Raw genomic sequence first — 24,569 nt, 5'->3', positions numbered from 1 at the left:
ATCTGAACTGCTAGAATTTTCCTACATCTGCCAAGGATCTCTCTCTCTCTCTCTCATCTTCAATAAGTGGTATGGTCTGACAGTATCATACCTTATTTTAGATTTAAAATATTAAGTGAATTTATTCAACAAAAGATGACCAAGTGAATAAATTACAACAGTATATACTTACAGTAGAAATCCTTTTATCTTGCTCCACAAAAGGGAAACAATAAAAGGTTAACATTTAAATGAAAAACTATTCTTTTCTAAATTAAAATTATATTCACAGTGGTCCTGAAAGTCTGTGCCTCTGTTCCAGCAGAATCCCAGAATAGCCAGAAACCAGTCTGCAACATGGATACACCAGGTTGGGCCTTGCTCCCAAGTTTCTGGGATGGCCGTGTGGGGGTAGAGTTTCTTCCTGCTCCTTACAAGTCATCAACATATTTAGAACAGGGGGAATGGATATCTCTGAATAATCCAGCACTTATTTGGGACAGCATATGGTTGGCGTAGCTAAAACCAGGCTGATCATGAGCTGGGAGATGTAGGGTAAAGGCCTGCTCGGGTCTGCAAAAAAAATACCGACTCGAGCCCGACAGAACCACATCCGACCCGAGCCCAACCCGACGCGAGTCCTTCCATTTTTTCCCGCGCCCGACCTGACCCCACCATCAGTTAACTTACCTTCCATTTTTCACTTTGTTGCTGATCTGCACAAGCTTAAATAACTGTAACAAAACTACCTTTCTAGTCCAAAAATGAAATTAACATTGGAGCCACTTACTTGTGATAGAGTGTGTCCGATTCGGCCCGACCCGAGCCCGATTGCCGGACCCCGAAGTGCAACCCGAACCCGAGCCCGACCCAAACCCGACACATGTCGGGTTGGGTAGCAGGACTTTAATGTGGGGTCCATCTCGGGGTTCAGGCCAGGATCTCGGACTGCAGGTCTTGAAGATTTGGCCTGCCAATGTTTGTTTGAGGTTGAGATAAAGGGGCCTTTGGGGGCAACCATGTGTTTCTTTTGGGGGGCCCAGCATTCCTTCCCCCTTTGTACCGGCCCAGGACTCTCTTTTGCTGCACTTTCTGGCCTCTTTGGCAGAGTCCCCGCTGAAGATCCAGGACCAGTGGGGTTTTGTACATTCAACAAGACGCAGCCCCCTGTAGATCTTCAGGGCTAGTGTTTATTTTCTTCTGGTATTCCTTACAACTCCAGCAGACATTGCTGGTCTGAATAATACCTCTGAGGTTCCAGCAGATTCCTCTAATCCAAACAACAACTGTTCCTTAAATATCCATAAATAGAATTACTGGGACTTACTGAATTTAAATAGTTGTTGCCCACATTCAGAAACAACTAGCAGTCATAGGAACAGCAATAGGCCATTTAACCCCTCGAGCCTGTTCCAGCAATCAATGAGATCTGTGAAGTTGCAGTGGTATTATGTTGGAGTACTTTACATTGGGCAATAAATAACATGTTGTCGTGCTGCAGCCCAGGGTGTGCACTACAAAGGACTAAGTGTGGTGATATATTACTACTGCATATGTTGCTCTTAAACCTATTAGAGAGATATATTGTCACCCTTCTAATCAACAGCGCAGACTCAATCTCTCTCTTTAATAAGTCACTCAGAATGCCAGCCCAAACACTAGAAAAGACATAAATAACCTGCAGTCCTGTCAAAACGTATGTAAATTGCACGGTGGTTCTTGTTTATCATTCATCTTTTTGTATCACCAGTACAGCTTATTTTAGCTTTTGACAGTCATTGTTGGAATTTTTCACCAGTAATCACATTCAGTATTAACTCTTTGAGAAGCACAGTGGCATTTCTGCTTTACATTTTGTTTTGACTTAATTTGCAAGAATGCAAGAAATTGAATATTTAAGTGTACATAGAGAAATATTTAGTATTGCCTGGAAAAATTAAAGTGCATAAAAACCTATTTTCTGCATGCTTCTGTGAGCAAGAAAAAAAGTATAGCAAGTTACAATGGTCTTGTGAACTGTGTGGAGTAGTGTTGGCACGCTGGCTTTTTATTTCTACATTTGGTACCAGCTCAAACTGATGGATTGAAGGTCTCCTGTTACAGCCAGGTGTAAGCATTGGAAGTGAAATTAGTTTGAGTAGTCGTCTTGTAGGTGCGAGTCCACAGCTCAAAACTACTCAGAATTTGTCACTCGGGTGACAATCTCGCAACCAAAAGGTCACAAGAATAACTGGAGTGAGGCAAAGAAATAATGAGCAGGATTTTCTGCCTCCATGCTTGTACTTTTGAGCCTATTCACTTCAAAGAGCAGGAGGTTATGAACTGTTGATCACGCTGCTGTAATTGGAGCTGATAATTCGAAGTTGGACTAAATGAATATGTTAAACCAGAATAAAGAAAACGTTAATTTAAATTTTTATTGATACTATTACTGACTACGGTGTGTTTGATACTGATATAATTGTGGAAATATTTTCCATTTGCCAGCTTGGTGAGCACAAAATTTTTCTAAAATCAAAAAAGGAAGATCTTTCTGTAAAACTGACCTTTCTTAAAATTCTCTCAGTAAATTGAAACTGCTAACTTTGCTAACATTTGACATCACATTTTGCGTTGCCAGGGTAATCTACAGTACAATAGGTAGGGCCCAAATTCTTCAGGTTACAATCCTGACAGTTACACCAGTATTGCTCCCAGTGGCACCCATCAGCCTTGAATTTGCAGAAGTTTGCAGGGAAAGTGAAAGAGCACCTAATTCACCCAAGAAGATGCATTTCCAGTGTCCTCTTCCCCCATATGCATAGGAACTCTGGTACTCGTCTGGCTTTGAGGGGAAGTGGGCTTTGCCCAGAACCCTCCAATGGCACCATGTTCCCCTTAGCTCCCTGTTCAGGCTGCTTCCTTGGACTGGGCCCTCCCATGTGGAGGCGCATATGCCTTACTTCTCAGGGAATACTGCTCTTCATAGAGACACTGGATCCAGTTGCACCACTGGAGTGGCAACTCCTGGTGTAGGGAATCCCTGCCCTTGGCTCCATCCCAAAGACATTTTCCTTGTCAGCGATGAATGAGTTTCCACCATCATTCTGGTAAGGCCGGTCGAAAAGTATTGGAAACTGTTGAGACCTGTCACGACGACTACCGATCTCTAACCAGGGTTTTTGCCGGAGACTGACAGAAGCCAAGGGGGATTCCGGCCCCTATACCTTGTAATAGTGTAGAAGAGAGAGTTAGGAATCATTCCACATGGGGAGATGATACAGTAATTTTGGTAACAATGTGCAAATAATGCATTAATTACTGATTAATAAGAAATGTATGCCTTTGCACATGGTAACTGTAATTGTATATTGAGTGTTTACGTGCATTCAAGTGCTGGACATTAACTGGGGATTCACATGTGCACATGCATTTAGGAGAAGCTGAAACTGTGGTTGTTGAATTGGAGGAGCTCAAAAAATGGTGGCCTGCACACCAAAGAGCGGCCGCGATCTCTCGTACAGCGACTCATTTAAATAGCCAGAGCAGCACCGCCACCCCCCCCCCCCACCCTCCATCACATGGAGGGGGCAGGCTGTCCATCGTCGACAATGACGTCAGCTGCCTGTCTGCAGGCCCTGGCGCCCTTTTTAAAGGGCAGCCAGCCCTGCCGGCAAATTTGAATTTTTAAAGTGAACACTCCCCCCAAAATTTATAAAATGAAATTGTAATGCCCCTTTACAACCCCCCTAATAAAAATTACAGTAAGTATTTGCCCTTTCCCCCAAAACACTTAGCTTTGAATTCTGACCTTCCCACCCAGACTGCACAAAGTTGAAAGTTCACCCCTTCCCACCATCCCCTACACTGATGATGCTCATTTGACCCCATTCCCCCCCTCCCCCCACAGCACTGAAAATGTTAACTCCCCTACTCCCAACCAGTGTCATGCCTGCTTTCCCCAGATGGGGTATTGAAGGCGCAGGTGTTGCGGCCGCCGCACCTGAAGATTGCCGGTACGTATATTTAGCTGAATTCGTTTTAATGATTTAAAACTGGAAATTGAGGTCCCATTTCCTAGTGGTGGGGTACCACCACGGACCCTCGCCGCCGCTGGGAGGTTCGGGTTGGGCCCTCCCGGCATTGGCCTCTGAGATTGGCCTCTGCCAAAACAATCTTTCAGTCTCCTCCCCGACCCCTCCTCATCACGGACCCCCACTTGGCGGGCTTGGTAAAATCCAGCCCACTGTGTCTCTCCAAATAATAGTTTGTAAGTATATAAAGACTACGCTCCAGTTCTAGCCTTCACCACCTGGCTATCTGAATTGTTATAATAATTCGACATTACTGGAGACCTTGATCCATTTACTCTCTTTAATAACATGGACACATCACAACTGCAAAAAGTGCCATTCTTACAAAAAAAGAGAGTGAAGAGGGAGGATGAGCATATACAGTGTAAACATTGAACTGCTCCTAACCACAGGACATAGAATGAGGTTACCGAACAGAAGTACCTGAATTGGTGTCACAAAAATATTTAATGATGTGCATAACAGAGCCAAGAAGAACACAGTTGGTGCCACAAGAAATGGCACCTGCTGAGCAAGCTTTGTTGGAGAGTGGTTGGATATAGTTGAAGACTACAATGTTGGAGAAGTCACTGTCTGATCTGGTAAGTAAGTGTCTTTTAATTTATAAAGCACACTATCCATAATATATAAAGTACAATATTCCCCAGTTTCATTAAAAATCATCTTTGATTACATATATGACACTTGGATCAAAACCAAATCATTCTCCTTGTTGGGTTTTTTTTGTATTCACAGGTTAGACTGAACCACTGAAGATTCTATAAACACCACCTGTACCAGAATTTATCATGGCAGGGAAAGCTACTACATTGCAAGCATTGATCGCAACATCACCAGCATCTGGTGCCTGAGGATTTAGTGCTACAGAGGAGAAAATGCCTTCTTTCCAAACTGGAAAGAGAAGGGGACACGATGCAGGAATGAGGAAGAAGTACAAACTAATCCCCATAGTTCTACCTTCAAGGAAAGAATTGTGTTGCAGCGATGACACATTATAGAAAACATTGGAGATCTCTGATCTTCAAGGCAGCATAATATGGCAGAACTGTCCACTTCTTGGAACAATAACAGCAAACGATAATGCCAACAGATACAGATTAGAATTCCTCTTGGCAGAATTCAGTCTGTTGACCTCCTTACATCTACAAAAGGTGACGGACACGTAGCAAACAATCCACTTAGATAGGGTTTCTTCTCTTAGTGCACCTTTGCTGATGGCTGTGAAGGCCAATCCTTGAGAGGCAGGTTCTGCCAAGGTGCTGCACGTGAAGCTGCCAAGTGACGCTGTGAGTTGTTGTTTTTGATGTTGACACCCGTTGTCAAGCTGCTGTAACAACTGGTCATCATGGTAGTGCACACCAGTCCACAGGATGTGTCGCCATTTCCCTCTTTTGCCAGTAAGTGACTCCCTGGTGTGATAGTCGACATTTAGGGCCTTCATGTCACCCTTGCAAGCATCCTTGAAATGGAGCTTCGGACGCCCCACCATACCATCATCAGTCTACTGCACAAGCTAATGAAAATAATGTGTGGATAGCATTGGAGTCAAGTTATGCGGGTTAATTTAATGGGCATTAAATGGGGAGATGGTGTCGTAGTGGTAATGTCACTGGACTAGTGATCCAGAGACCCAGGCTAATGCCCCGGGGACACAGGTTCAAATCCCACCACAGCAGCTGGCGGAATTTAAATTCAATTAATTAATAAAAATGCAATTAATTGATAAAAATCTGGAATTGAAAGCTAGTCTCAGTAATGGTGCCATGAAACTCAATTGTCATAAAACCAATCTGGTTCACTAATGTCATTTAGGGAAGAAAATCTGCTGTCTTTACCTGGTCTGGCCTAGATGTGACTCCAGCCCCACAGCAATGTGCTTGACCCTTAACTGCCTTCTGAAATGACCTAGCAAGCATCTCAGTTGTCAAGGACATTTAGGGATGGGCATCAAATGCTGGCCTTGCCATCAACACCCACATCCCATGAAAGAATTTTAAAAGAAGGGGTTGGTTTACAATTTGCTTTCCCTGTTCGTAAGCTAATAGGACGGCACAGTGGTGCAGTGGTTAGCACCGCAGCTTCACAGCTCCAGCGACCCGGGTTCAATTCTGGGTACTGCCTGTGTGGAGTTTGCAAGTTCTCCCTGTGTCTGTGTGGGTTTCCTCCGGGTGCTCCAGTTTCCTCCCACATGCCAAAGACTTGCAGGTTGATAGGTTAATTGGCCATTATAAATTGCCCCTAGTGTAGGTAGGTGGTAGGGAAATATAGAGACAGGTGGGAATGTGGTAGGAATATGGAATTAGTGTAGGATTAGTATAAATGGGTGGTTGATGGTCGGCACCGACTCGGTGGGCCAAAGGGCCTGTTTCAGTGCTGTATCTCTAAACTAAACTAAACTAATTGCTGAATACAATTTGCACTCAATACTCATTTGACTAACATAGCAGCTGACATAACTACAGTTTAGACTGTTGGTTTGTCAGAAATAAGGGATGGCTCACAATCAGTACTGCATTGAAAGATTAACAGCATGCTGGATGTCATTCATACCTGGCTGCTGTCCATAATGCTGTAAAATTTGATTTGGACTCATTAGGATAAGGACTATCTGATCTGAGTTATCCATGATAGTGTCAAATATAAGCTTGCCTCCATGGCAGTGATATTAGAGGTAGGTGAAGCAACAAAATATCTATGTTTCTGTCGCTAACCATATTCTTTCATTGGGAACTGAACATATCTTCTCCCTCTCCTAAGGTAACAATCATCTGAATACATATTGAGCAGAAGGGTAGTCTCAATGGATATACATACTAATTAAAGCAAATGGATTCAAATTATATTTCTGAAATGACTGCAGTTGTTTGTTCTTGGTTGCTATTTATGTTGAATATTTTTAAAGCGTCATTCCAGTGGCAGTAATTACCAGAAGTGCTGTAACCCTGCCCATGGCATGACCCTGCATTTTGTATTAACATGTAGTAATTTTATCTCACATGGGTCTATCATCAATAACTTAAGTAGAGTGTAATGAACAATTGAAATTCCTGTCTTGTGGACTATCTCTACAGGATCTGTTTGCATTGAACCTGGAACCCTATCGATATAGTGGTGTCAATATGACAGGGTTTCGCCTCCTAAATATTGACAACCCACGTGTTGCATCCATTATTGAGAAGTGGTCCATGGAACAGCTTCAAGCACCTCCCAAACCTGATTCAGGATTTCTGGATGGGATGATAACAGTAAGTGCATTTTAAATGTACCGGAAGAATCTGTAGTTATCAATGAAATAATGGAAGACGTGTTGAGGAAAACAGGCACTGTTAAATTAATAATTCCCTAAGATACAGATTACTGCAAATTGTGACTTTTGCCAAAAAGTGGGAGAATTTTGCTGCCCATGAGATTGCCCATTTTGTCAAGTGGAGATTATAGCTATTTAACATTTTGTTTCTGGTTCCCACGTGATATTCCTGTTGAAACACCTAATGTCATGTTCATTCTATATGGTGAAGTATGGCAGGGCAGCAAAAGAAGTGAATGGATTCGTTTATGATCTTGTGATTCAGACATTCATGCCTCATTAGGCTGTTGCATTTGATAAATGGAAAGCAGAACAAGCTACCAATTGAAATTATACACCTTTACAGATGTTGACAAATTAAATTAGTTCTGGTAGTCCAAGTCCAGATGGTGCAAATGAAAGAACAAAGCAACTAATATGCTGATCATATCTCTGAAAGGTCCACTGAATGCACATATAGGGTTGAATTTAATTCCAAACAAAAATGCACAGCAGCTCATCTGCATACATTGGGCGGTCCGGCCCCATCACGTGGCGGGGACGGGCTCTGCGACATTGGCAATGGCATCAGCTGCCTCTGCACAGGAACTGGTGCCATTTCTAAAGGGCTGTCAGACCTGCACAGTTGAAGCCCGTACCCGCCCCCCCCCCCCCCACCAATAAAAACACTCTGAATTGACTTTTGGCCCATACTCACCACCCACCCCCACCCCCCCCCGCAATACAAAGGAAATAAATGGCTGCCTTGTTCACCCCCCCCCCCCAAAAGCTCTTGCATTTAAAATGTGACCTTCCACCCGCCCCCACAGTTGCACAAAGTGTAGAGGTCATCCTTCTCCATCAGCCACCCCCCCCCCCCCCCCCCGCCACCCCGCCGAGTACACTGCACATGCAGATTTGACCCCGTCACACCCCACTGGACGGGAAAGTGAAGGCACATGAGTGCCGGCCCCGGCCACCGCATGCAAGATCATGGACAGGTTTAATTCTTTCTTAAAGTGGATGTACTGGCCAATTCAGTAGCTGTTTGATTACTTGCGTTCTATGATCATAATAAGAACCAATCGGACCGGTTTTCTTAGTTTAACAAAGAAAGAGGTTAACTTTATTGTACCTAAACCAAACTAATAAAATAATATACATGAGCCAACTTTCACTCTCTCACACACACTGTAGAGGTTGACATGCTCACAAATAGGTTACAGAGTGGGGAAAGGTAAATTGGTTGAGTTAGAGTCCATTAAAAAAGGTATACAGTCTGTGAAGTTTGGTGATTCAGCTGTTGTCTAGCTGAATTTAGTGGTTCTGAGGCTTTTAGTTTGAAAAGGTAGATGGCTGGTTCAGTGAGTCTCTTGGAGTTAGCGATGTGGATGATTTCCTCCATTGGGGTTTCTGATTGTAGCCGGAGTATGCAAAGGTTTTTAGTCAACAAGCAGGATTTGAAAACTTTCAAGCTGGAATGGAGAGAGTGAGAGAGAGAGAGAGACCCCCATTTAGGGTCTGCTCATGTCAGAGTTCTGTTGCTTCTCCTCTGCTGCAGAGAAAACACCAGCTTAAAACCACAGATGGGAAGGGGTTTGTCACATGACAGTCACTCAGTCATTCAAACATAGCAGTTAGCAGTATTTCTCTGCTTGCTGAGAGAACAGGTAGTTCCTCTAAATTCCTGGGTCTTTATTCTTTCTGGGATATTAGCAGACATTTTGTCTCTCTCCTCACAGTCCTTTGCAATGTAGGATACAGTGTTGCAAACTAGGTTATCATCTTAAGCTGAAAGGATGATTTTTCCGGCAGCTTGTCTTTTTTAAAAAATGTTCTTATTAAATTTATTCAATAAAATATAGTGCTGCATTTTAAGGAGCCCTCAACATTGGGATCCATGGCAGGGGAGGCATGAAGCTGGCCCCGGATGAGGTCCGCCACTGACCTCGACGCCAGCAAGGCCCAGCCCAATATTACCGGTGGCAGTGAGGTCTCCTGGCGGCCCTCCTGCCACTCAGCGACGGGACCACAATTTAAATATTTAAATAAATTAAAATACCTGAGTTAATTACTCTCCCATCGCCTCCTGATGTCCTGCCGCAATCTTCAGCCCAGCGGCCAGCACTGCTAAGCCTTTGGATCCCCGTAGAAACAATGAACCAAAGAAAAATTACGGCATAGAGGGAGGCCATTCAGCCTGTCATGTCCGTGTCAGCTGAAAAAACTAGCCGCCCAATCTAATCCCACCTTCCAGTACCTGGTCCATAGCTTTGCAGGCTACAGCTCTTCAGGTGCATGTCCAGGTATCTTTTAAAAGAATTGAGGGTTTCTGCCTCCACCACTGTTCCTGGCAGTGAATTCTCCATCTGGATAATCGAGGCAGAACACTTGTGGGGAGTTGGGGGAGGTACATTTATCAGTGTGGGGGTTGGGGGAATGGGGTCAAATTAGCATCATGGGTGTTGGGGATGGGTTGGAAGGGTTGTAGTTGAAAGTTTGTGCAGTTTGGGGTGGGGGGGGGGGGGGAAGGTCAGATGGTCAAGCTATGTGTTTTGGAGGGGGGGGAGGCAAATAATTAATTTAATTGTTATTGGGGCAGTTGGAGAGGGGCAAAAGAGATGTATTTATTTCTTTTAATTCCATTTCCCTTTAAGTATTTAAATTTCCCGGTAGGTCTGACAGCCTTTTAAAAATGGCATCAGCACCTAAATAAAATCCAGCATCTGAAAAGTACTTAATGCAGCCTACTTGCTAATATTGAATTGATAGGAAACAAAAAGAAAGCAGCAAATTATTAAAAGGAAAGCAACAGTTCGTGGAAGATTGTAAAATACACTGGATGGTTTAAGTAACTTATTGTTGTAATAAAAATTCACAGTAAACCATCATAAAACCATTACTAACAAGGCAGAGAGCCAAACAAAAAAGGAAGAGGAGCAGTAAGGAGAAGAAAAAGGGATTAATGTAAGGGAGTTTCATCAATGGTAACTAGGCAAACACATTAACAATATTTGTAAAGACTCAGTTGAAGTATCAGATTTCCCTTTGCCTCTCAGAACAAGATACTGTTTTCACTGTCTTAGAAAATGGCAGTGCTACTGCTTACTAATGCCTCAATTTTAACAGTGGCAGAGCCAGTGTTTAGGGAGCTTATTCTCCACAGTTGTCAATAATCACACTAATGAGCATTAGGAAAATGCTGGCATTTGCAGTCCACACAACACTTCACAATTAATATCGGTAGCTAGGTGCTCCGAATTGCAGATTTTGGCAAAGTAACAACACACAACATTTTATAAGTTTGAATTCATGAAAGGCAAGTAACAAAAATTGTTCTGTGTAAACATGGGCAGAAATTCAATTTATTGCAGTGTATACAGAACCAATATCTGTGATACCAACTTGCTTAATAAGTCACTGCACAAGCTGTTATTTATGGGACTGAACAAACAATAATTGTACATGAACTTTAAAAGAACATAACAACTTCACTGCTGTGAAAAAGGTCCTAAATAAGGACCATTGTAAGTCTGAGTGATTTACCTCTCTTCTTGATGGGGCCTTACATTTGCCACCCATGTATTTGATGAAAGATGTTTTGTTTACTTCATTTTTGTTGAATGTTCTGTCCTAGCTGAATAATAGCAGCACTAGAAAATGGATTGCTTTTCCAATTTGGGCTCAGTGGAGGAAAACTTTCCTCTCGGTGATGGCAGAGCTTCAGCTGTAAAGGATTTCCAACCATTCACTACATCCCTGACCACCTGGGAGGGGAATGGCCCCAGTTACTGCTGTGATGACAAAACTTCTACAGATTTTAAAATATGTAGCTGTTTTCCCCAAAATTGGTTACACTTGGCAAGGGCAGCACTCTGATTGGCATTGGAGGTTGATGACCTTTTCTCAGAACTGGAAAATGTTACAGATGTAATCGGCATGAAGCAAGTACAGAGGCAGGAAAAGGAGTGGGCTGGGGGGTGTGGGATGGGCTGGGGAAAGGAAGGAAAGAACGAAAGGGCAGGTATGAGATAGGGTGAAAGGCAGGAATAATTTAATCATTACCAGCACCTGCTGTCTGAAAAACGAGAGCAGTGGTTGGCATCTATAAGTATTGATTCAATTATTGTCACCAAGATGGACTGAGTAATCTTTTCTGATCTTCATATTCTTATCTGCTCATACGTGTATCTGTCACTCCTTATGGAGCTAGGTCTCCCTTTGGTGTTCTAGTCCATGGCCCAAGATCATCATTTTGACTACAGACTATTTTTACATAGAATATACAGCACAGAAACAGGTCACAGAAACAGGCCATTCAGCCGACTAGTCTGTACTGGTGTTTATACTCCACGAGTCTCCTCCCATTCTATCTATCTTATCTCAGCCTTTCAGCATATCTTTCGAATCCCTGTTCTCTCATGTACTTGGCTAGTTTTCTTTTGAAAGCATCTAAGCTATTTGCCTCAACAATGTCCTGTGGATTAGAAAATTGTAAATGTAACACCTCTATTAAAGAAAGAAAGGAAACAGAAAGCAGGAAACTATAGGCCAGATAGCCTAACATCTGTCATAGAGAAAATGTTAGAATCCATTATTAAGGAGGCAATAGCAGGGCATTTAGAAAATCATAATACAATCAGGGAGAGCCAACATGGTTTTGTGAAAGGGAAATCATGTTTAACTAATTTATTAGAGTTCTTTGAGAAAGTAACAAGCAACGTGGATAAAGGGGAATCTGTCGATGTAGTGTACTTGGAATTCCAAAAGGCATTTGATAAGGTGTCACATCAAAGGTTACTACACAAAATAAGAGCTCTTGGTGTTGTAGGTAACACATTAGCATGGATAGACGATTGGTTAGCTAACTGGAAACAGAGAGTAGGGATAAATGGGTCATTTTTGGGTTGACAAACCATTAGTAATGGAGTTCTACAGGGATCAGTGCTGGGGCCTCAACTATTTGCAATCTATATCAATGAATTGGATGAAGGGACCATACGAATTGTTACAAAATTTGCTGATGACACAAAGATAGGTCGGAAAGTAAGCTGTCAAGAGGACATAAAGAGTCTACAAAGGGATTTAGATAGGTTAAGTGAGTGGGCAAAAAGTTGGCAGATGGAGTATAATGTGGGAAAATGTGAACTCGTCCACTTTGACCAGAAGATTAGACAAGCAGTGTATTATTTGAATGGAGAGAGACTGCAGAACTCTACAGTACAGAGGGATCTAGGTGTGCTGGTGCATGAATCACAAAAGGTTAGTTTGCAGGTACAGCAAGTGGTTAGCAAGGCAAATGGAATGTTGATGTTTATTGCCAGGGGAATCGAGTGTACAGCTGTACAGGTCCTTAGTTTTATTTATTGGTTCGGGGGATGTGGATGTCGCTGGCTAAGCCAGCATTTATTGCCCATCTCCAATTGCCCTTGAGAAGGTGGTACTGAGCTGCCTTCTTGAACCGCTGCAGTACATGGGGTGTAGGTATACCCACAGTGCTGTTAGGAAGGGAGTTCCAGGATTTTCATCCAATGACAGTGAAGGAACAGCAATATTGTTGCGTCAGGATGATGTGTAGCTTTTGGAAGGGAACTTGCAGGTGGTGGTGTTCCCAGGCATCTGCTGCCTTCGTCCTTCTAGGTGGTAGAGGTCGGGGGTTTGGAAGGTGCTGTCGAGGGAGCCTTGGTGAGTTACTGCAGTGCATCTTGGTATATGGTACATACTGCTGCCACTGTGCGTTGGTGGTGAAGGCAGTGAATGTTGAAGGTGATGGATGGGGTGCCAATCAAGCGGGCTGCTTTGTCCTGGATGTTGTCGAGCTTCTTGAGTGTTGTTGGAGCTGCACTCATCCAGGCAAGTGGAGAGTATTCCATCACACTCCTGACCTGTGCCTTGTAGATGGTGGACAGGCATTGGGGAGAAAGGAGGTGAGTTACTAGTCACAGAATTCCCAGCCTCTGATCTACTGTTGTAGCCACAGCGTTTATCTGGCTGGTCCAGTTCAGTTTCTGGTCAATGGTCACCCCCAGGATGTTGATAGTGGGGGTTTCAGTGATGGTACTGCCATTGAACATCAAGGGGAGATGGTTAGATTCTCCCTTGTTTAAGATGATGATTGCCTGGCATTTGTGTGGTGCGAATGTTACTTGCCACTTATCGTCCCAAGCCTGGATGTTGTCCAGGTCTGGCTGCATATGAGCATGGGCTGTTTCAGTATCTGAGGAGTCGCAAATGGTGCTGAACATTGTGCAATCATCAGCAAACATCCCCACTTCTGACCTTATGATGGGGGGAAGGTCATTGATGAAGCAGGTGAAGATGGTTGGGCCTAGGATACTACCTTGAAGAACTCCTGCAGTGATGTCCTAGGACTGAGATGATTGACCTCCAATTACCACTACCATCTTCCTTTGCACTAGGTGTGACTCCAACCAGATGAGAGTTTTCCCCCAATTGCCATTGAGTCCAGTTTTGCTAGGGCACCTTGACGCCATACCCGGTCAAATGCTGCCTTGTTGTCAAGGACAGTCACTCTCACGTCACCTTTGGATTGCAGCTCTTTTCTCCATGTTTGGACAAAGGCTGTAATGAGGTCAGGAGCTGAGTGGCCCTGGCAGAACCCAAACTGAACGCAGTGAGCAGGATATTGCTGTGCAAGTACTGCTTAGTAGCACTGTCGACAATCTCTTCCATCACTTTGCTGATGATCGGGAGTAGATCGATAGGGCGGTAATAGGCACGGTTGGATTAGTCCTGCTTTTTATGCTCAGGACATACCTGGGCAATTTTCCTCATTGCTGGGTAGATGCCAGTGTTTTAGCTGTAATGGAACAGCTTGGCTAGGGGCGCAGCTAGTTCTGAAGCACAAGTCTTCAGTACTATTGCTTGAATGTTGTCAGCACCCATAGCTTTTGCAGTATCCAGTGCTTTCAGCCGTTCCTTGGTATCACATGGTGTGAATCGGATTGGCTGAAGGTGAGTCCGCATCAAGAGTATTGTGTACAGTTTTGGTCTCTTTACTTAAGAAAAGATATAATTTCATTAGAAGCAGTTCCGAGAAGGTTCACTCAACTGATTCCTGGGATGGGAGGAAAGGTTGTGCAGGTTCGGCCTATATTCACTGGAGTTTCGAAGAATGAAAGGTGTTCTTATTGAAACATGTAAGATCCTGAAGTGACTTGACAGGGTGGATGCTGAGAGTATGTTTCCCCTTGTGGGGGCATCTAGAACTAGGGGACACAGTTTAAAATTTAGGGTTCTCCCATTTAAGACTGAGATGAGAATTTTATTCTCTGAGAGTGGTTAGTCTGTGGAATTCTCTTCTTCAGACAGCAGTGGAGGCTGGATCATTGAATATATTCAAGGCTGAGTTAGATAGATTTTTGATCGACAAGGGAGTCTAGGGTTATGGGGGACAGAAAGGAAAATGGAGTTGAAGCCACAATTAGATCAGCCATGATCTGATCAAATGGCGGAGCAGGCACAAGGGACCAAATGACCTACTCCTGTTGCTTATTCTTCTGTTCTTGTAGCCAGTTCCACATACTAATCACTCTCTGAGGAAGGAAATTTATCCTCATTTCCCCTGGATTTATTAGTAAGTACCTTGTACTTATGACTCCTAGTTTTGGATTCTCCTACAAGTGGAAACATTCTCTCCACATCCACACAGTCCAACCATTCATAATTTTAAAGACCTTATGGGTTCTGCTCTAAGAAACAGTTTTCTAAAAAAATGCCTGTTCAAACTTTCCCTGAAGCTGTAATCTCTCAGTTCTGGTACCATCTTTGTAAATCTTTTTTGCACTTTCTCCAGTGCTTCTATGTCCTTTTTATTCAATGGAGACCAGGGCTGGAATTTTTATTAGGTGGCAGAAGTCCTACCACCGGAGCTGAAAGCAGGAGGTGACTCTAGTTTGGCAGGCAAAGGATTCGAGGCTGCATTTTGCCAGTGGCTGCCACCAGGGCTGCCTATTAAAGATGGCAGAATAGGACAGCAGCCTGCACCCCCGCCCCCACCGCTTCCCCAAAAGCTTCCACCCCAATCAGAGAGCCGGTAGCCCAGCAGCATCAGTAGTGCTGCTGCTAGTGGTGGCTATAGTTGAGGCTGCAGTATGAGGGCACCTCAATGGCTGGGTGCCCTCCAAGAGGAGTAAGTGGGGTTGGGGATAGCTGGAGTCTGGCAGGCAGGGCAGACGGCACCATTGCCCTGGGACCGGCCACTGCCGCTGGGGGCCCCTCCGTGGCCCACGGAGTTGCCCTAAAGGAGGGCCCCCTCCCACCTTCCAGGAGTCCACTGGAAGGTTGGCAGGTTTCACTGGGTGGTCTCCCCATGCATCGGTGATGCCATCCAGTATGTGCAAATTGCCCATGGAGGCAGGAAGTGACCCTTAATTGGTCACTTAAGTGTCTCAGTCGGCCTCCCAGTGGGTGGCTGATCTGCCAGCTTTCCTGCCACTGGCAAAATGGCATGGCAGCTGAGAGACGCTGAACAAGCCCCATGACCCCTTCCTGTGCCATTTTGCCAGCCTTCCCGCCTCCCAACCTGTCCCCAAAGCGTTGGTAAAATTCAGCCCCAGAAGTGTGGATTGTGAATTGCAATAAAAAATGCAGAACTGCTTAAAGCATTAAATGAATAAAATTTGTTAATAAAAGCCATGCCTATAATTTTGTTTTCATTGTGATAATTGGCAACAAGCTGTCTCTTGTTATAATCTGAGAAATAAAAGAAATATTGACATTGATAACTAAGTGCATAAAACTGTAAATGGGTTCAAGAAATCTGCCTCCCTCTCCTCTTCCCCAAAGTACATATTTACATAAACTGATTATTAGATATGCATAATTCACAGAGGGTTTGACCACTGATTTTGCATATAGAGATGCTGCTCTAATACCCCTTTCTATTGCCTGTAATTGGGTTAATTCTCATTGCTTCTGAATCGCCTCAGTTACGCTGTAGTGGTGATACTTCAACAATCGGCGAATTGTGTAGGTGAGCATACAAGTGCTCAGACATCACAGGTCCAACTTTATAGCTGCTGCACCTGCTCTCAAAGCTTCTGCACGTATGCTTGTTACAAAAGTTAATATCCAATTTTATTTGTTCTGGCTGGGACAATCTGGGATGTCGGAAGATCTATATGGTGAATTATGACTCACTTGTATAAGTAAGCTACAAAGTCTGCTTGTAGCCAAAGCTGAGATGGAGGATTTAATGGAAAAACTGCCATCAGGAGCTGCTTAGTTTTGCTGTCACCAATAAAATGATTCTATAGGTTCTGACATCTATCTGGTCCCTTGCCCAGCTAATTTTTTTGTGTGTGAGGTTGCACAATGAGTGATATTTGACCATGAGAGACAGCGCAACAAATCCAACCATAGAACAGTTTTCCTGTGGTCAATGCCTGGTCCTGTGGTCAGAGTACAGGAGGTGGACACTGGTAACTCCATATTTCTATCTGTTTAGGAAGTGATATTTTTCTGTTACAGATAGGTACAGGCATGGGGATCAGTCATTAGTTTGGAAGGGGAGCGTCGAGAAAAAGGCCCACATTCTTCTTCTGGAGCCTAGAGGAGCTCCTTCTGGCCCCGCAAAAATAATCATCTTGATGCACCTTCTGTTCCACAGCCTGGTAAAATGCATATTAAAAGGGCCTAATACCTGAAGCGAATAGGCACTTGGGCTGCCCTGGGAAGGCCCATTTGAGGATGACTATGGCCAGAGAGCTAGCCATTTTCAGGCCTCCACTGCCCTGTTCACGCAATGTGGGCCATGTTTAAAATCCACGCCTCTATAACAAATTGTGCCCCTAAGGACCAACCCTTGCATTATACATGTACCAGAGTTTGGTTTTGAAAGGATCTACATATGTAAATGACATCATACACAATTGCCTTTCTCAGCCCACTCCAACATGCTTTTGAATTGGAAGTCATAACCCTCATTACCTTCAGATGCAACTACAGTTTCATTACTGGGGTCAGGTATAATTACAATACTGTCATGAAGACCCCCCCCCCCCCCCACCTGCTAAGAATGAGGCATATTAATTTTGTCATATGAACGTTAATTTTAAACTGTTGCTGGAGTGCAGAAATGACTTGTTTAAAAAGAGATCACCTTGGCTGGCGGACATTTGCATACTAAGAGACAGTGCTTAGAGAGACAAAAGAATTGCACACTGATTCAATTAACAGAGATTGGTCTGGGCAATAGTGAACAACATCTTGTCGGGGTAAAAGATGGCACTACCCCCCCCGCCCCCACCAAGAGCTTTGAAATCCACAAATGCAAGAGTTTGTTTAAACAGCTAGTCACATGACTAACCTGCTGGCCAACTTGGAGTTTTGAATTGTGCTCATAGGACAGTTTGGGGTCAGACTGCAGAGTGCAATTGAACCTGGAACAAGCCAGTCTCTCTCACTTTCACACAAGCCTCTGGACCCACTGAAGTCGCTTAAACCTCAATAGAGAAAAGACTCCTACATCAAAACAAATTGAAGCGTACACTGGGCCCCAATGAACAGCAAGACTTACCGGCAACCAAAGACTCCACATTGAACTTAAAGCACTGTAAATAACTACCAGATATCGCCTCAAACGTTTCCCCTTTATTTCTTCTACTTTTTCTGTCTCTATCTGCGTGTGTTTATTGCGTTTGCATGCTAGCGTGGTCGCGTCTTGTATTCGTAGCCGTTACCCAAATTAAAGTTTAAGATTAATAAACTACCATCTTGTTGTTTAAATCTAAGAAAACCTGTCTGATTTCTTTGCCTTACAATTGGAAAGCAGTGAATGAGGATTCACTGAGGGGGAGCTAAAAACAGTGTTATTAAAAATGAAACCATGTTACAGTTAAACCAGGCAAAGGCTGAGAGGGAATCCCTAGACCCCTAACTCACCTGGTCGTAACAATACTCAAAAGTACGCAACTTAACAGTAGCACAACCAACTTTTACAAGAACTGGTCTATGTCAGCTTCACTATTGGCTTTGGCAGTGGTTCTTTGGCACATTTCGGGTCAACTCACATGTTACAGCTCTTTTTTTTGTCCGTTCTCTTATATTCCATTGATGGTGTGATTTTACTTCACTCTGAGTATGTATGGTGAAAACAATGTAATTCTATAAACACTAACACTTGGATGGCATTAGAATTATTTTTAACCTCTTTGATATATGTTTGTGAAAGGTACCATAGTTTAAAATAGGCTTTTCCAGGCACTGAAACACTAAGCAAGCATCAACACAAAAAGGTGTGCACCAGGATGATTGGGAAATGTAGTACTATTTAATCAAAATGCGTAAAGCACAGTAGGATGCTCAAACTGCGTACGCTCAACAAGCAACACTGAAACCTTTACTGTGATTGATGTGTCAAACTGAAAGAGATTCATTTTAGTTAAACATGGCTAAGAGAAAGTGTTTTATATTTTCTAATGATAAAATATTACCTATCTACTTCATTATAAATCCTCAAGTAGCTTCAAATTAGGTCACTATTAGACTCTGAGGAATTTTTAAAAAGAGTGATAGTTATCATTACCCATGATTTTAGAAGATAGTAGTGATTTACTGATATGCAGAATAAAATTTGCACCAGTTGCATTGCCCTCCTCACAATGTTTATTGAAAATTAGTTTAAAATGGAAAAATCATTACTTTTATATGTCATAGTCCTATTGATTATTTGCACGTTTCATGTGTTTTATTCTGAAGCTGACCTTGCCCATTTCTTTTTACTAAAACACATTTTATCTTTCACTGGAAGGGTGAATCGGGTGTAGTATGTAATAGGCAGCCAATTGCTACCACCTGTTTTCTCCAATGTTAAAATCAAGCTGATTGACTTATTTCACTATTCTACATCATAACTATTACAAATAACAAGAGGTCTATGTTACATTCCCCTGGGTCATGCTATCATTTACTTAGATATTGAGCAGTAAAGGTACGGGTCTCCCATATAAAATAGGAACAAGATTTTTCAGGAAATAAAATATAAAGTTCAAGGCTTTACTGTGGGAAACCAATGTCTGTAAATAGATTTGCAGGCAAGAATTTCATAAAATCAAATAACTGTCACAACAGTAATAAAATTGCAATGTGTAACCATAGTAACCATTTAAATCAGATAGATTTTATTTATTTTTCAGAATTAATTGAATATGACCAAATATCACTCTGTACTAGAGTTTCTGGATATATATATTATATATTTTCATAATGTAACTGGTGTTATCTTAGAAGATCAATTTCTTCTCCTTTCTGGAAATTAAATATGTATTTTTAAATGAGCCATGTTGAAGTTGGTGTTGAGAATTTCCCACAATAATTAAGAATTTCAGCAAAAGGAAATCTGCCAACTTGTTTTTTTTAACAGGACTATTTTGTTTCCCTTTCCAATTTCCACTGCAGAAGGTGCTGACTTTTGCTGAGTACTGTTCATAGCCACAGGCTATCCTGTGGTTCCTCCCCCACACAGCCATTCCTCATCAATGAGGCTAGACAACAACTATTGGCAAGCTATTTGACTGTGAGGGACAGCAGAGCTGAACTCATCTTGTCCTTGCCCCATTGCTGATGACTGCGCACAGCAGGAAAAAACTCAAATGTTTTAAGTTCATTTCTTAGAGCTTAAACATTTTATTTTTTTACTGGTATTGAGTATTGTGATTTCAAACTTTCTTCTATTATAAAGTAGACTCAATTACTGTTGGGTAACTGGCTGTGATCTGTATCACAAAAGACCTGTTCAATTCTGGGAATAACAGGAGTGATTTACAATACTTTTGATTGTTATTTCTGTGGCTCGTTGGACTGTGAGAGCAAAACCAATCTGCGAATGTAATATAGAATTTTATTTATGTTGGTATTGAATCACTGCAAATTATAAGTTTCAAACCTCAGATCAGATTTTGGGTCATAGTTGATGTGCATAGATCCCTTGGATATATGGAGGAACTGTGATGTTGTCTTCTTATCCCATGAGAGAGAATGACCATGATGCCATCAATAGTAACAAAGATTTACATTAAGGTAAATTTCTAGTGTACAACTATGTAGTAAAAGGGTCTGAAAGGGTTAATCCTGAGAGTGTAAAGAATAGCTGTTGCCATGATGATGTAAGAGATCACATGTGAGACTTGAAGATAAATGCAGCATTAGAGGACTCACACAGACTGATGTGAAACTGTAGTTATAATGCAATAAAGGTTAATGTTCTAATCACTCTAGACCTAGAATCTCTCTAAGCTATACTAACTAAGGTGGTAGCATACCAAACAAACATGCAATGTGGTGATCAGCAGTGAGATCAAGAACAACCATAGTTCTTACCATGCTACACCCAGAAGAAGAATTTGAAGCAATTATTTGAAAAGGGCTGACCTGAAAAAAGTGCCAAAACTGCAGAACTCGAGAAGAGGCTGTGGACGAGCTCCAGCCACAGAGAATCAGGGAATCGGCGGTAGAAATCCAGTCCAGAGATCACAGGCTTCAAGTTGGAGAACTAGCAATGTTCCAGGGTCTGGTGAGCAACCCTGAAAGTGTGTAAAAAAAAAATTGTCCCAAACAGCACTAGGTAGGCAGTAACCGGGAAAGACCTTAGCGAGGGTTGATCTGAGGTTGGCACCATCACACGTGGCGTCCAAAGCAGGTAAAAAAAAAAGCAAGCAATGAGGCTACAAATACTCGATTCTCTACGAGAATGGAGTTATGGGGATATAACAGTAAGGCTATAAAACTGTGTTTAATACAAGGAGGAAATTAATCCTTAGTCTAGCGGTGAGATTTTAAAGGCAGAAATGTTGACCATAGTGGGAATCAGCAGGGGGCTGAAAAAGCATGGGAAACTTCCAATATTACAGGGAAAAACTCAAAAGTGGAAGTAGAACAAATTAAAGCAATGAAGCTTAAATTCTCAATTTCAGAGAGGTTTGGACACATGGAAGGACCAAATCAAACCCAAAACTAGTCACTTCGGTGAAAAAGGTTTCTCAGATACAGAATAGCTTCCAAATTAGACAGCCAGTCTGAAGCAGAGCAAGTTAACACATTGTTGTATTCTGTCAGGGCTATAGCAAATGATGTTATTGCAAGACAAGGTATTAATGAGGCATCTGCCAAATTTGATGAAGTTTTAAAAGCTTCTGATTCTTATTTCAACTTGCGGAACAATAAGATTTTCGAAAGCGCAAGATTCAACAGAAGGGTCCAAAAACCAGGTGCAATAGTCAATGCTTTTATCAATGACCTTTACAGGCTAGCTGAAGGATGTTAATATGGAGACCTTAAAGCAGACCACATTGTAGTAGGTATTGCTGATGAATCCCTATCAGACTTATTGCAGTCTAAAGAAGACCTCACCCTGGATAAAGCTATTGTAAGATTTGATAAGATAGAGGTGGTTTATACCCCCTTTTAAGGTGGGAACAGACTTGGTAGCACAAAGCTTGTTGTGAATCAACTCTATTGAGATAAAGCTAAGGACAAGTTTATTAGGTTTTCAGATAAACCGGTCACAATCTCAGGCAGTGATTAACAGTCTAACACAGATTATACTATCCGTATTAGAGACTGGACAGCAGAGCGCACGACTCTTTCTCTTGCAGCTTTTGGTCTTTAAGTGTTTTGGTCAGTCTCTCTTTCTTGTCTCTTGTGGTTGTTTGAAAATTCTCTGCCATACAGGGACACAGTCAAGGCTTCTTTTATCCTGACTGCTATCAATTAACCCTCCCTTTCCCCAATCAGTGATTAGTCTTGTATTAAAGGATGCCTTTCTTAGTCAAGCAAGGATAATTCTTTGGCTGTTGCTAACCTTTTAGATTTACATAGTTATTGACTATTGTATTCCATGCTTTTACATTTCAAGGTTCCTTATCTCATTGCGAGACAAATTACATCTTCTTCTTAGAGAAGCTGTTTTCGCTGTCTGCTCTCAAGATCTCACCCTTTTACTGTGAGGAAGTATTTTAAAACTTGTCATAAGCACCCAGAATCCCTCTACCTTGATATCTTCTTCTTTGGCCTCCTTGTCTCGGGAGACAATGGGTAAGCGCCTGGACGTGGTCAGTGGTTTGTGGAGCAGTGCCTGGAGTGGCTATAAAGGCCAATACTAGAGTGACAGACTCTTCCACAGGTGCTGCAGATAAAATTGGTTGTCAGGACTGTTTCGCAGTTGGCTCTCCCTTGCGCTTCTGTCTTTTTTCCTGCCAACTGCTAAGTCTCTTCGAGTCGCCACACTTTAGCCCCGTCTTTATGGCTGTCATAATCACCCAGAATCCCTCGACCTTGATATCTTGTCTATATTGTGCCCTATTTCCTAAGTTTTCCCACTTTACCATGCTACAAAGAAGAGTTCTAATAAAGCCAAATGTTAGTTTATAATAATGTTAGTTGTTAGTTTATGATTGTTGGATTTTAACAATTAGTATTCTGGTTATTAACTTTGTAGTAACCTAATAATCATACACTATTCAGCTGGTGAGACAAGCAGAGGTCCGGAAGAACAACAGAGCAATCCTGAGAGGTGAAGGAAGACCTTGGTTAAGGAAACCTCCAGCAACCATACAGTTCCTTAACCAGAGGACTGTGAAAGAGACACCAGAAAAAAGGGTATACTCAGTGGGGAAGCGAAAGACGCCAGCGATGTGGCGCCAAAAGTACCCACAGGCGCGAAAAGTGTCCTGCAAACAAAGCAGAATGCTTCCACTGTCAGAAAATAGGGCATTTTGGTGAAATGTGGCAAAGTAACATCTGTACTCCCACAAGTTCAAAAATAAAAGCATTCAAGAATAGAGTGATTAACGAAGTTAAACAACTTCCTTCAGGAGAGCAATCAAAACACTTTCTTGGTGAGATCAATGATCCAAATCAGGCATTTTAGTCTGCAGATATTTATGTCAATGGACAATTCCCTAATTTTAAACTCAACATCGGAGCAAGTGTAACCATCTTATCAGACAAAGAGCCGTGGTTATCAACACATTTTCTGCAACCAACAGAAACTCAGTTACATGGTCCAGGAAGGATTGAACTGATAGTAAAGGGGAAGCTACAGCCAACACTCCAGTACAAGGGAAAGCAGATATTAGAAACACTGTATGTTCTAACAAATCAGAAATTCTCTCTCAAGTAGAAGAGCTTGTATTGACCTTCATCTTATTAAGAAAGTAGAAGTTGTTAAGCGACAAGAATCCGGGAGTCACTTCCAAAAGGAATTCCTGAAATTGTATACTGGTCTAGGCAGACTGAAGACCGAATATAATATTGCATTGCAGAAAGATGCTAAACCAGTATATCTTTTCATGCCTATGAAGATTCCATATCCACTAATAAGCAAGTCCAACATCAACTAGAAGACATGACCAGGATGGGTGTCATTTCTCCTGTTACTGAACCCACAGAGTAGTGTTCAGGAATGGTTTCAGTTCCTAAACTGAACGGTGATCTTCACATTTGTGTAGACTTAACTAAACTTAATAAGGCTGTGGCACAAGAAGTAAATTGGATGTCATCAATGGACGAAAGTTTAGCAAAGTTGTCCAAATGTACCGTATTCATAAAGTTGGACACGAATAGTGGCTTTTGGCAAGTTCCATTGGACAAGAAGTCAAGGTTATTGACAACCTTCATTACTCTATTTGGAAGATTTTGTTTTAACCGTCTACCATTCAGCGTTACATCAGCACCGGAAATATTCCAGAGAACTATGTTGAATATTCTACAGGGCCTTGAAGGTGTAATATGCCTTATGGACAACATCTTAGTTTATGGTGAGTCCATTAAAGAACATAACCTAAGGGTTAGGAGTGTTTTGAATCATCTGCAGGACAAAGGCCTAACACTTAATGAAAAGTGCGAGTTTTCAAAAGCATCCATTCAAACATAGGAACATACAAATTAGGAGCAGGAGTAGGCCACTCGGCCCTTCGAGCCTGCTCCGCCATTCAATAAGTTCATGGCTGACCTGATTACTCAACATTTCCACCTACCTCCAATAACCTTTCACCCCTTTGCTTATCAAGAATTTATCTACCTCTGCCTTAAAAATATTCAAAGCCTCTGCTTCCACCGCCTTTGCAATCTCTCTCCATTTAGATAATATGCATCTTTTTTATTCTTCCTGCTAAAGTGGACAATTTCACACTTTCCCACATTATACTCCATTTTCCAGGTCTTTGCCCACTCACTTAACCTATGTAAATCCCTTTGTAGCCCCCTTATGT

General features: G+C 42.3%; 1 protein-coding gene across 6 annotated transcripts in view; it reads left to right on the top strand.

Annotated features, from left to right (window-relative positions):
- The window catches only part of LOC137374429 (glutamate receptor ionotropic, kainate 1), a 520,770-nt gene that overhangs the window by 393,328 nt on the left and 102,873 nt on the right, over positions 1-24,569 (top strand). For 5 of the 6 annotated variants that reach the window (XM_068040522.1, XM_068040526.1, XM_068040521.1 and 2 more), the window contains one exon: positions 7,124-7,297. The exons of the other annotated variant lie outside the window; for it this stretch is intronic. In XM_068040522.1, coding sequence (XP_067896623.1) covers positions 7,124-7,297 — 174 coding nt within the window. The remainder of the gene's footprint in view (positions 1-7,123; positions 7,298-24,569) is intronic. 6 annotated transcript variants of the gene reach the window in all.

This window comes from Heterodontus francisci, chromosome 10 (assembly GCF_036365525.1).
Source record: "Heterodontus francisci isolate sHetFra1 chromosome 10, sHetFra1.hap1, whole genome shotgun sequence".
NCBI classification, from domain to species: Eukaryota; Metazoa; Chordata; class Chondrichthyes; order Heterodontiformes; family Heterodontidae; genus Heterodontus; species Heterodontus francisci.
Note: the sequence above shows the minus strand (reverse complement) of the source record. Positions and strands in the feature narration are given on the sequence as shown.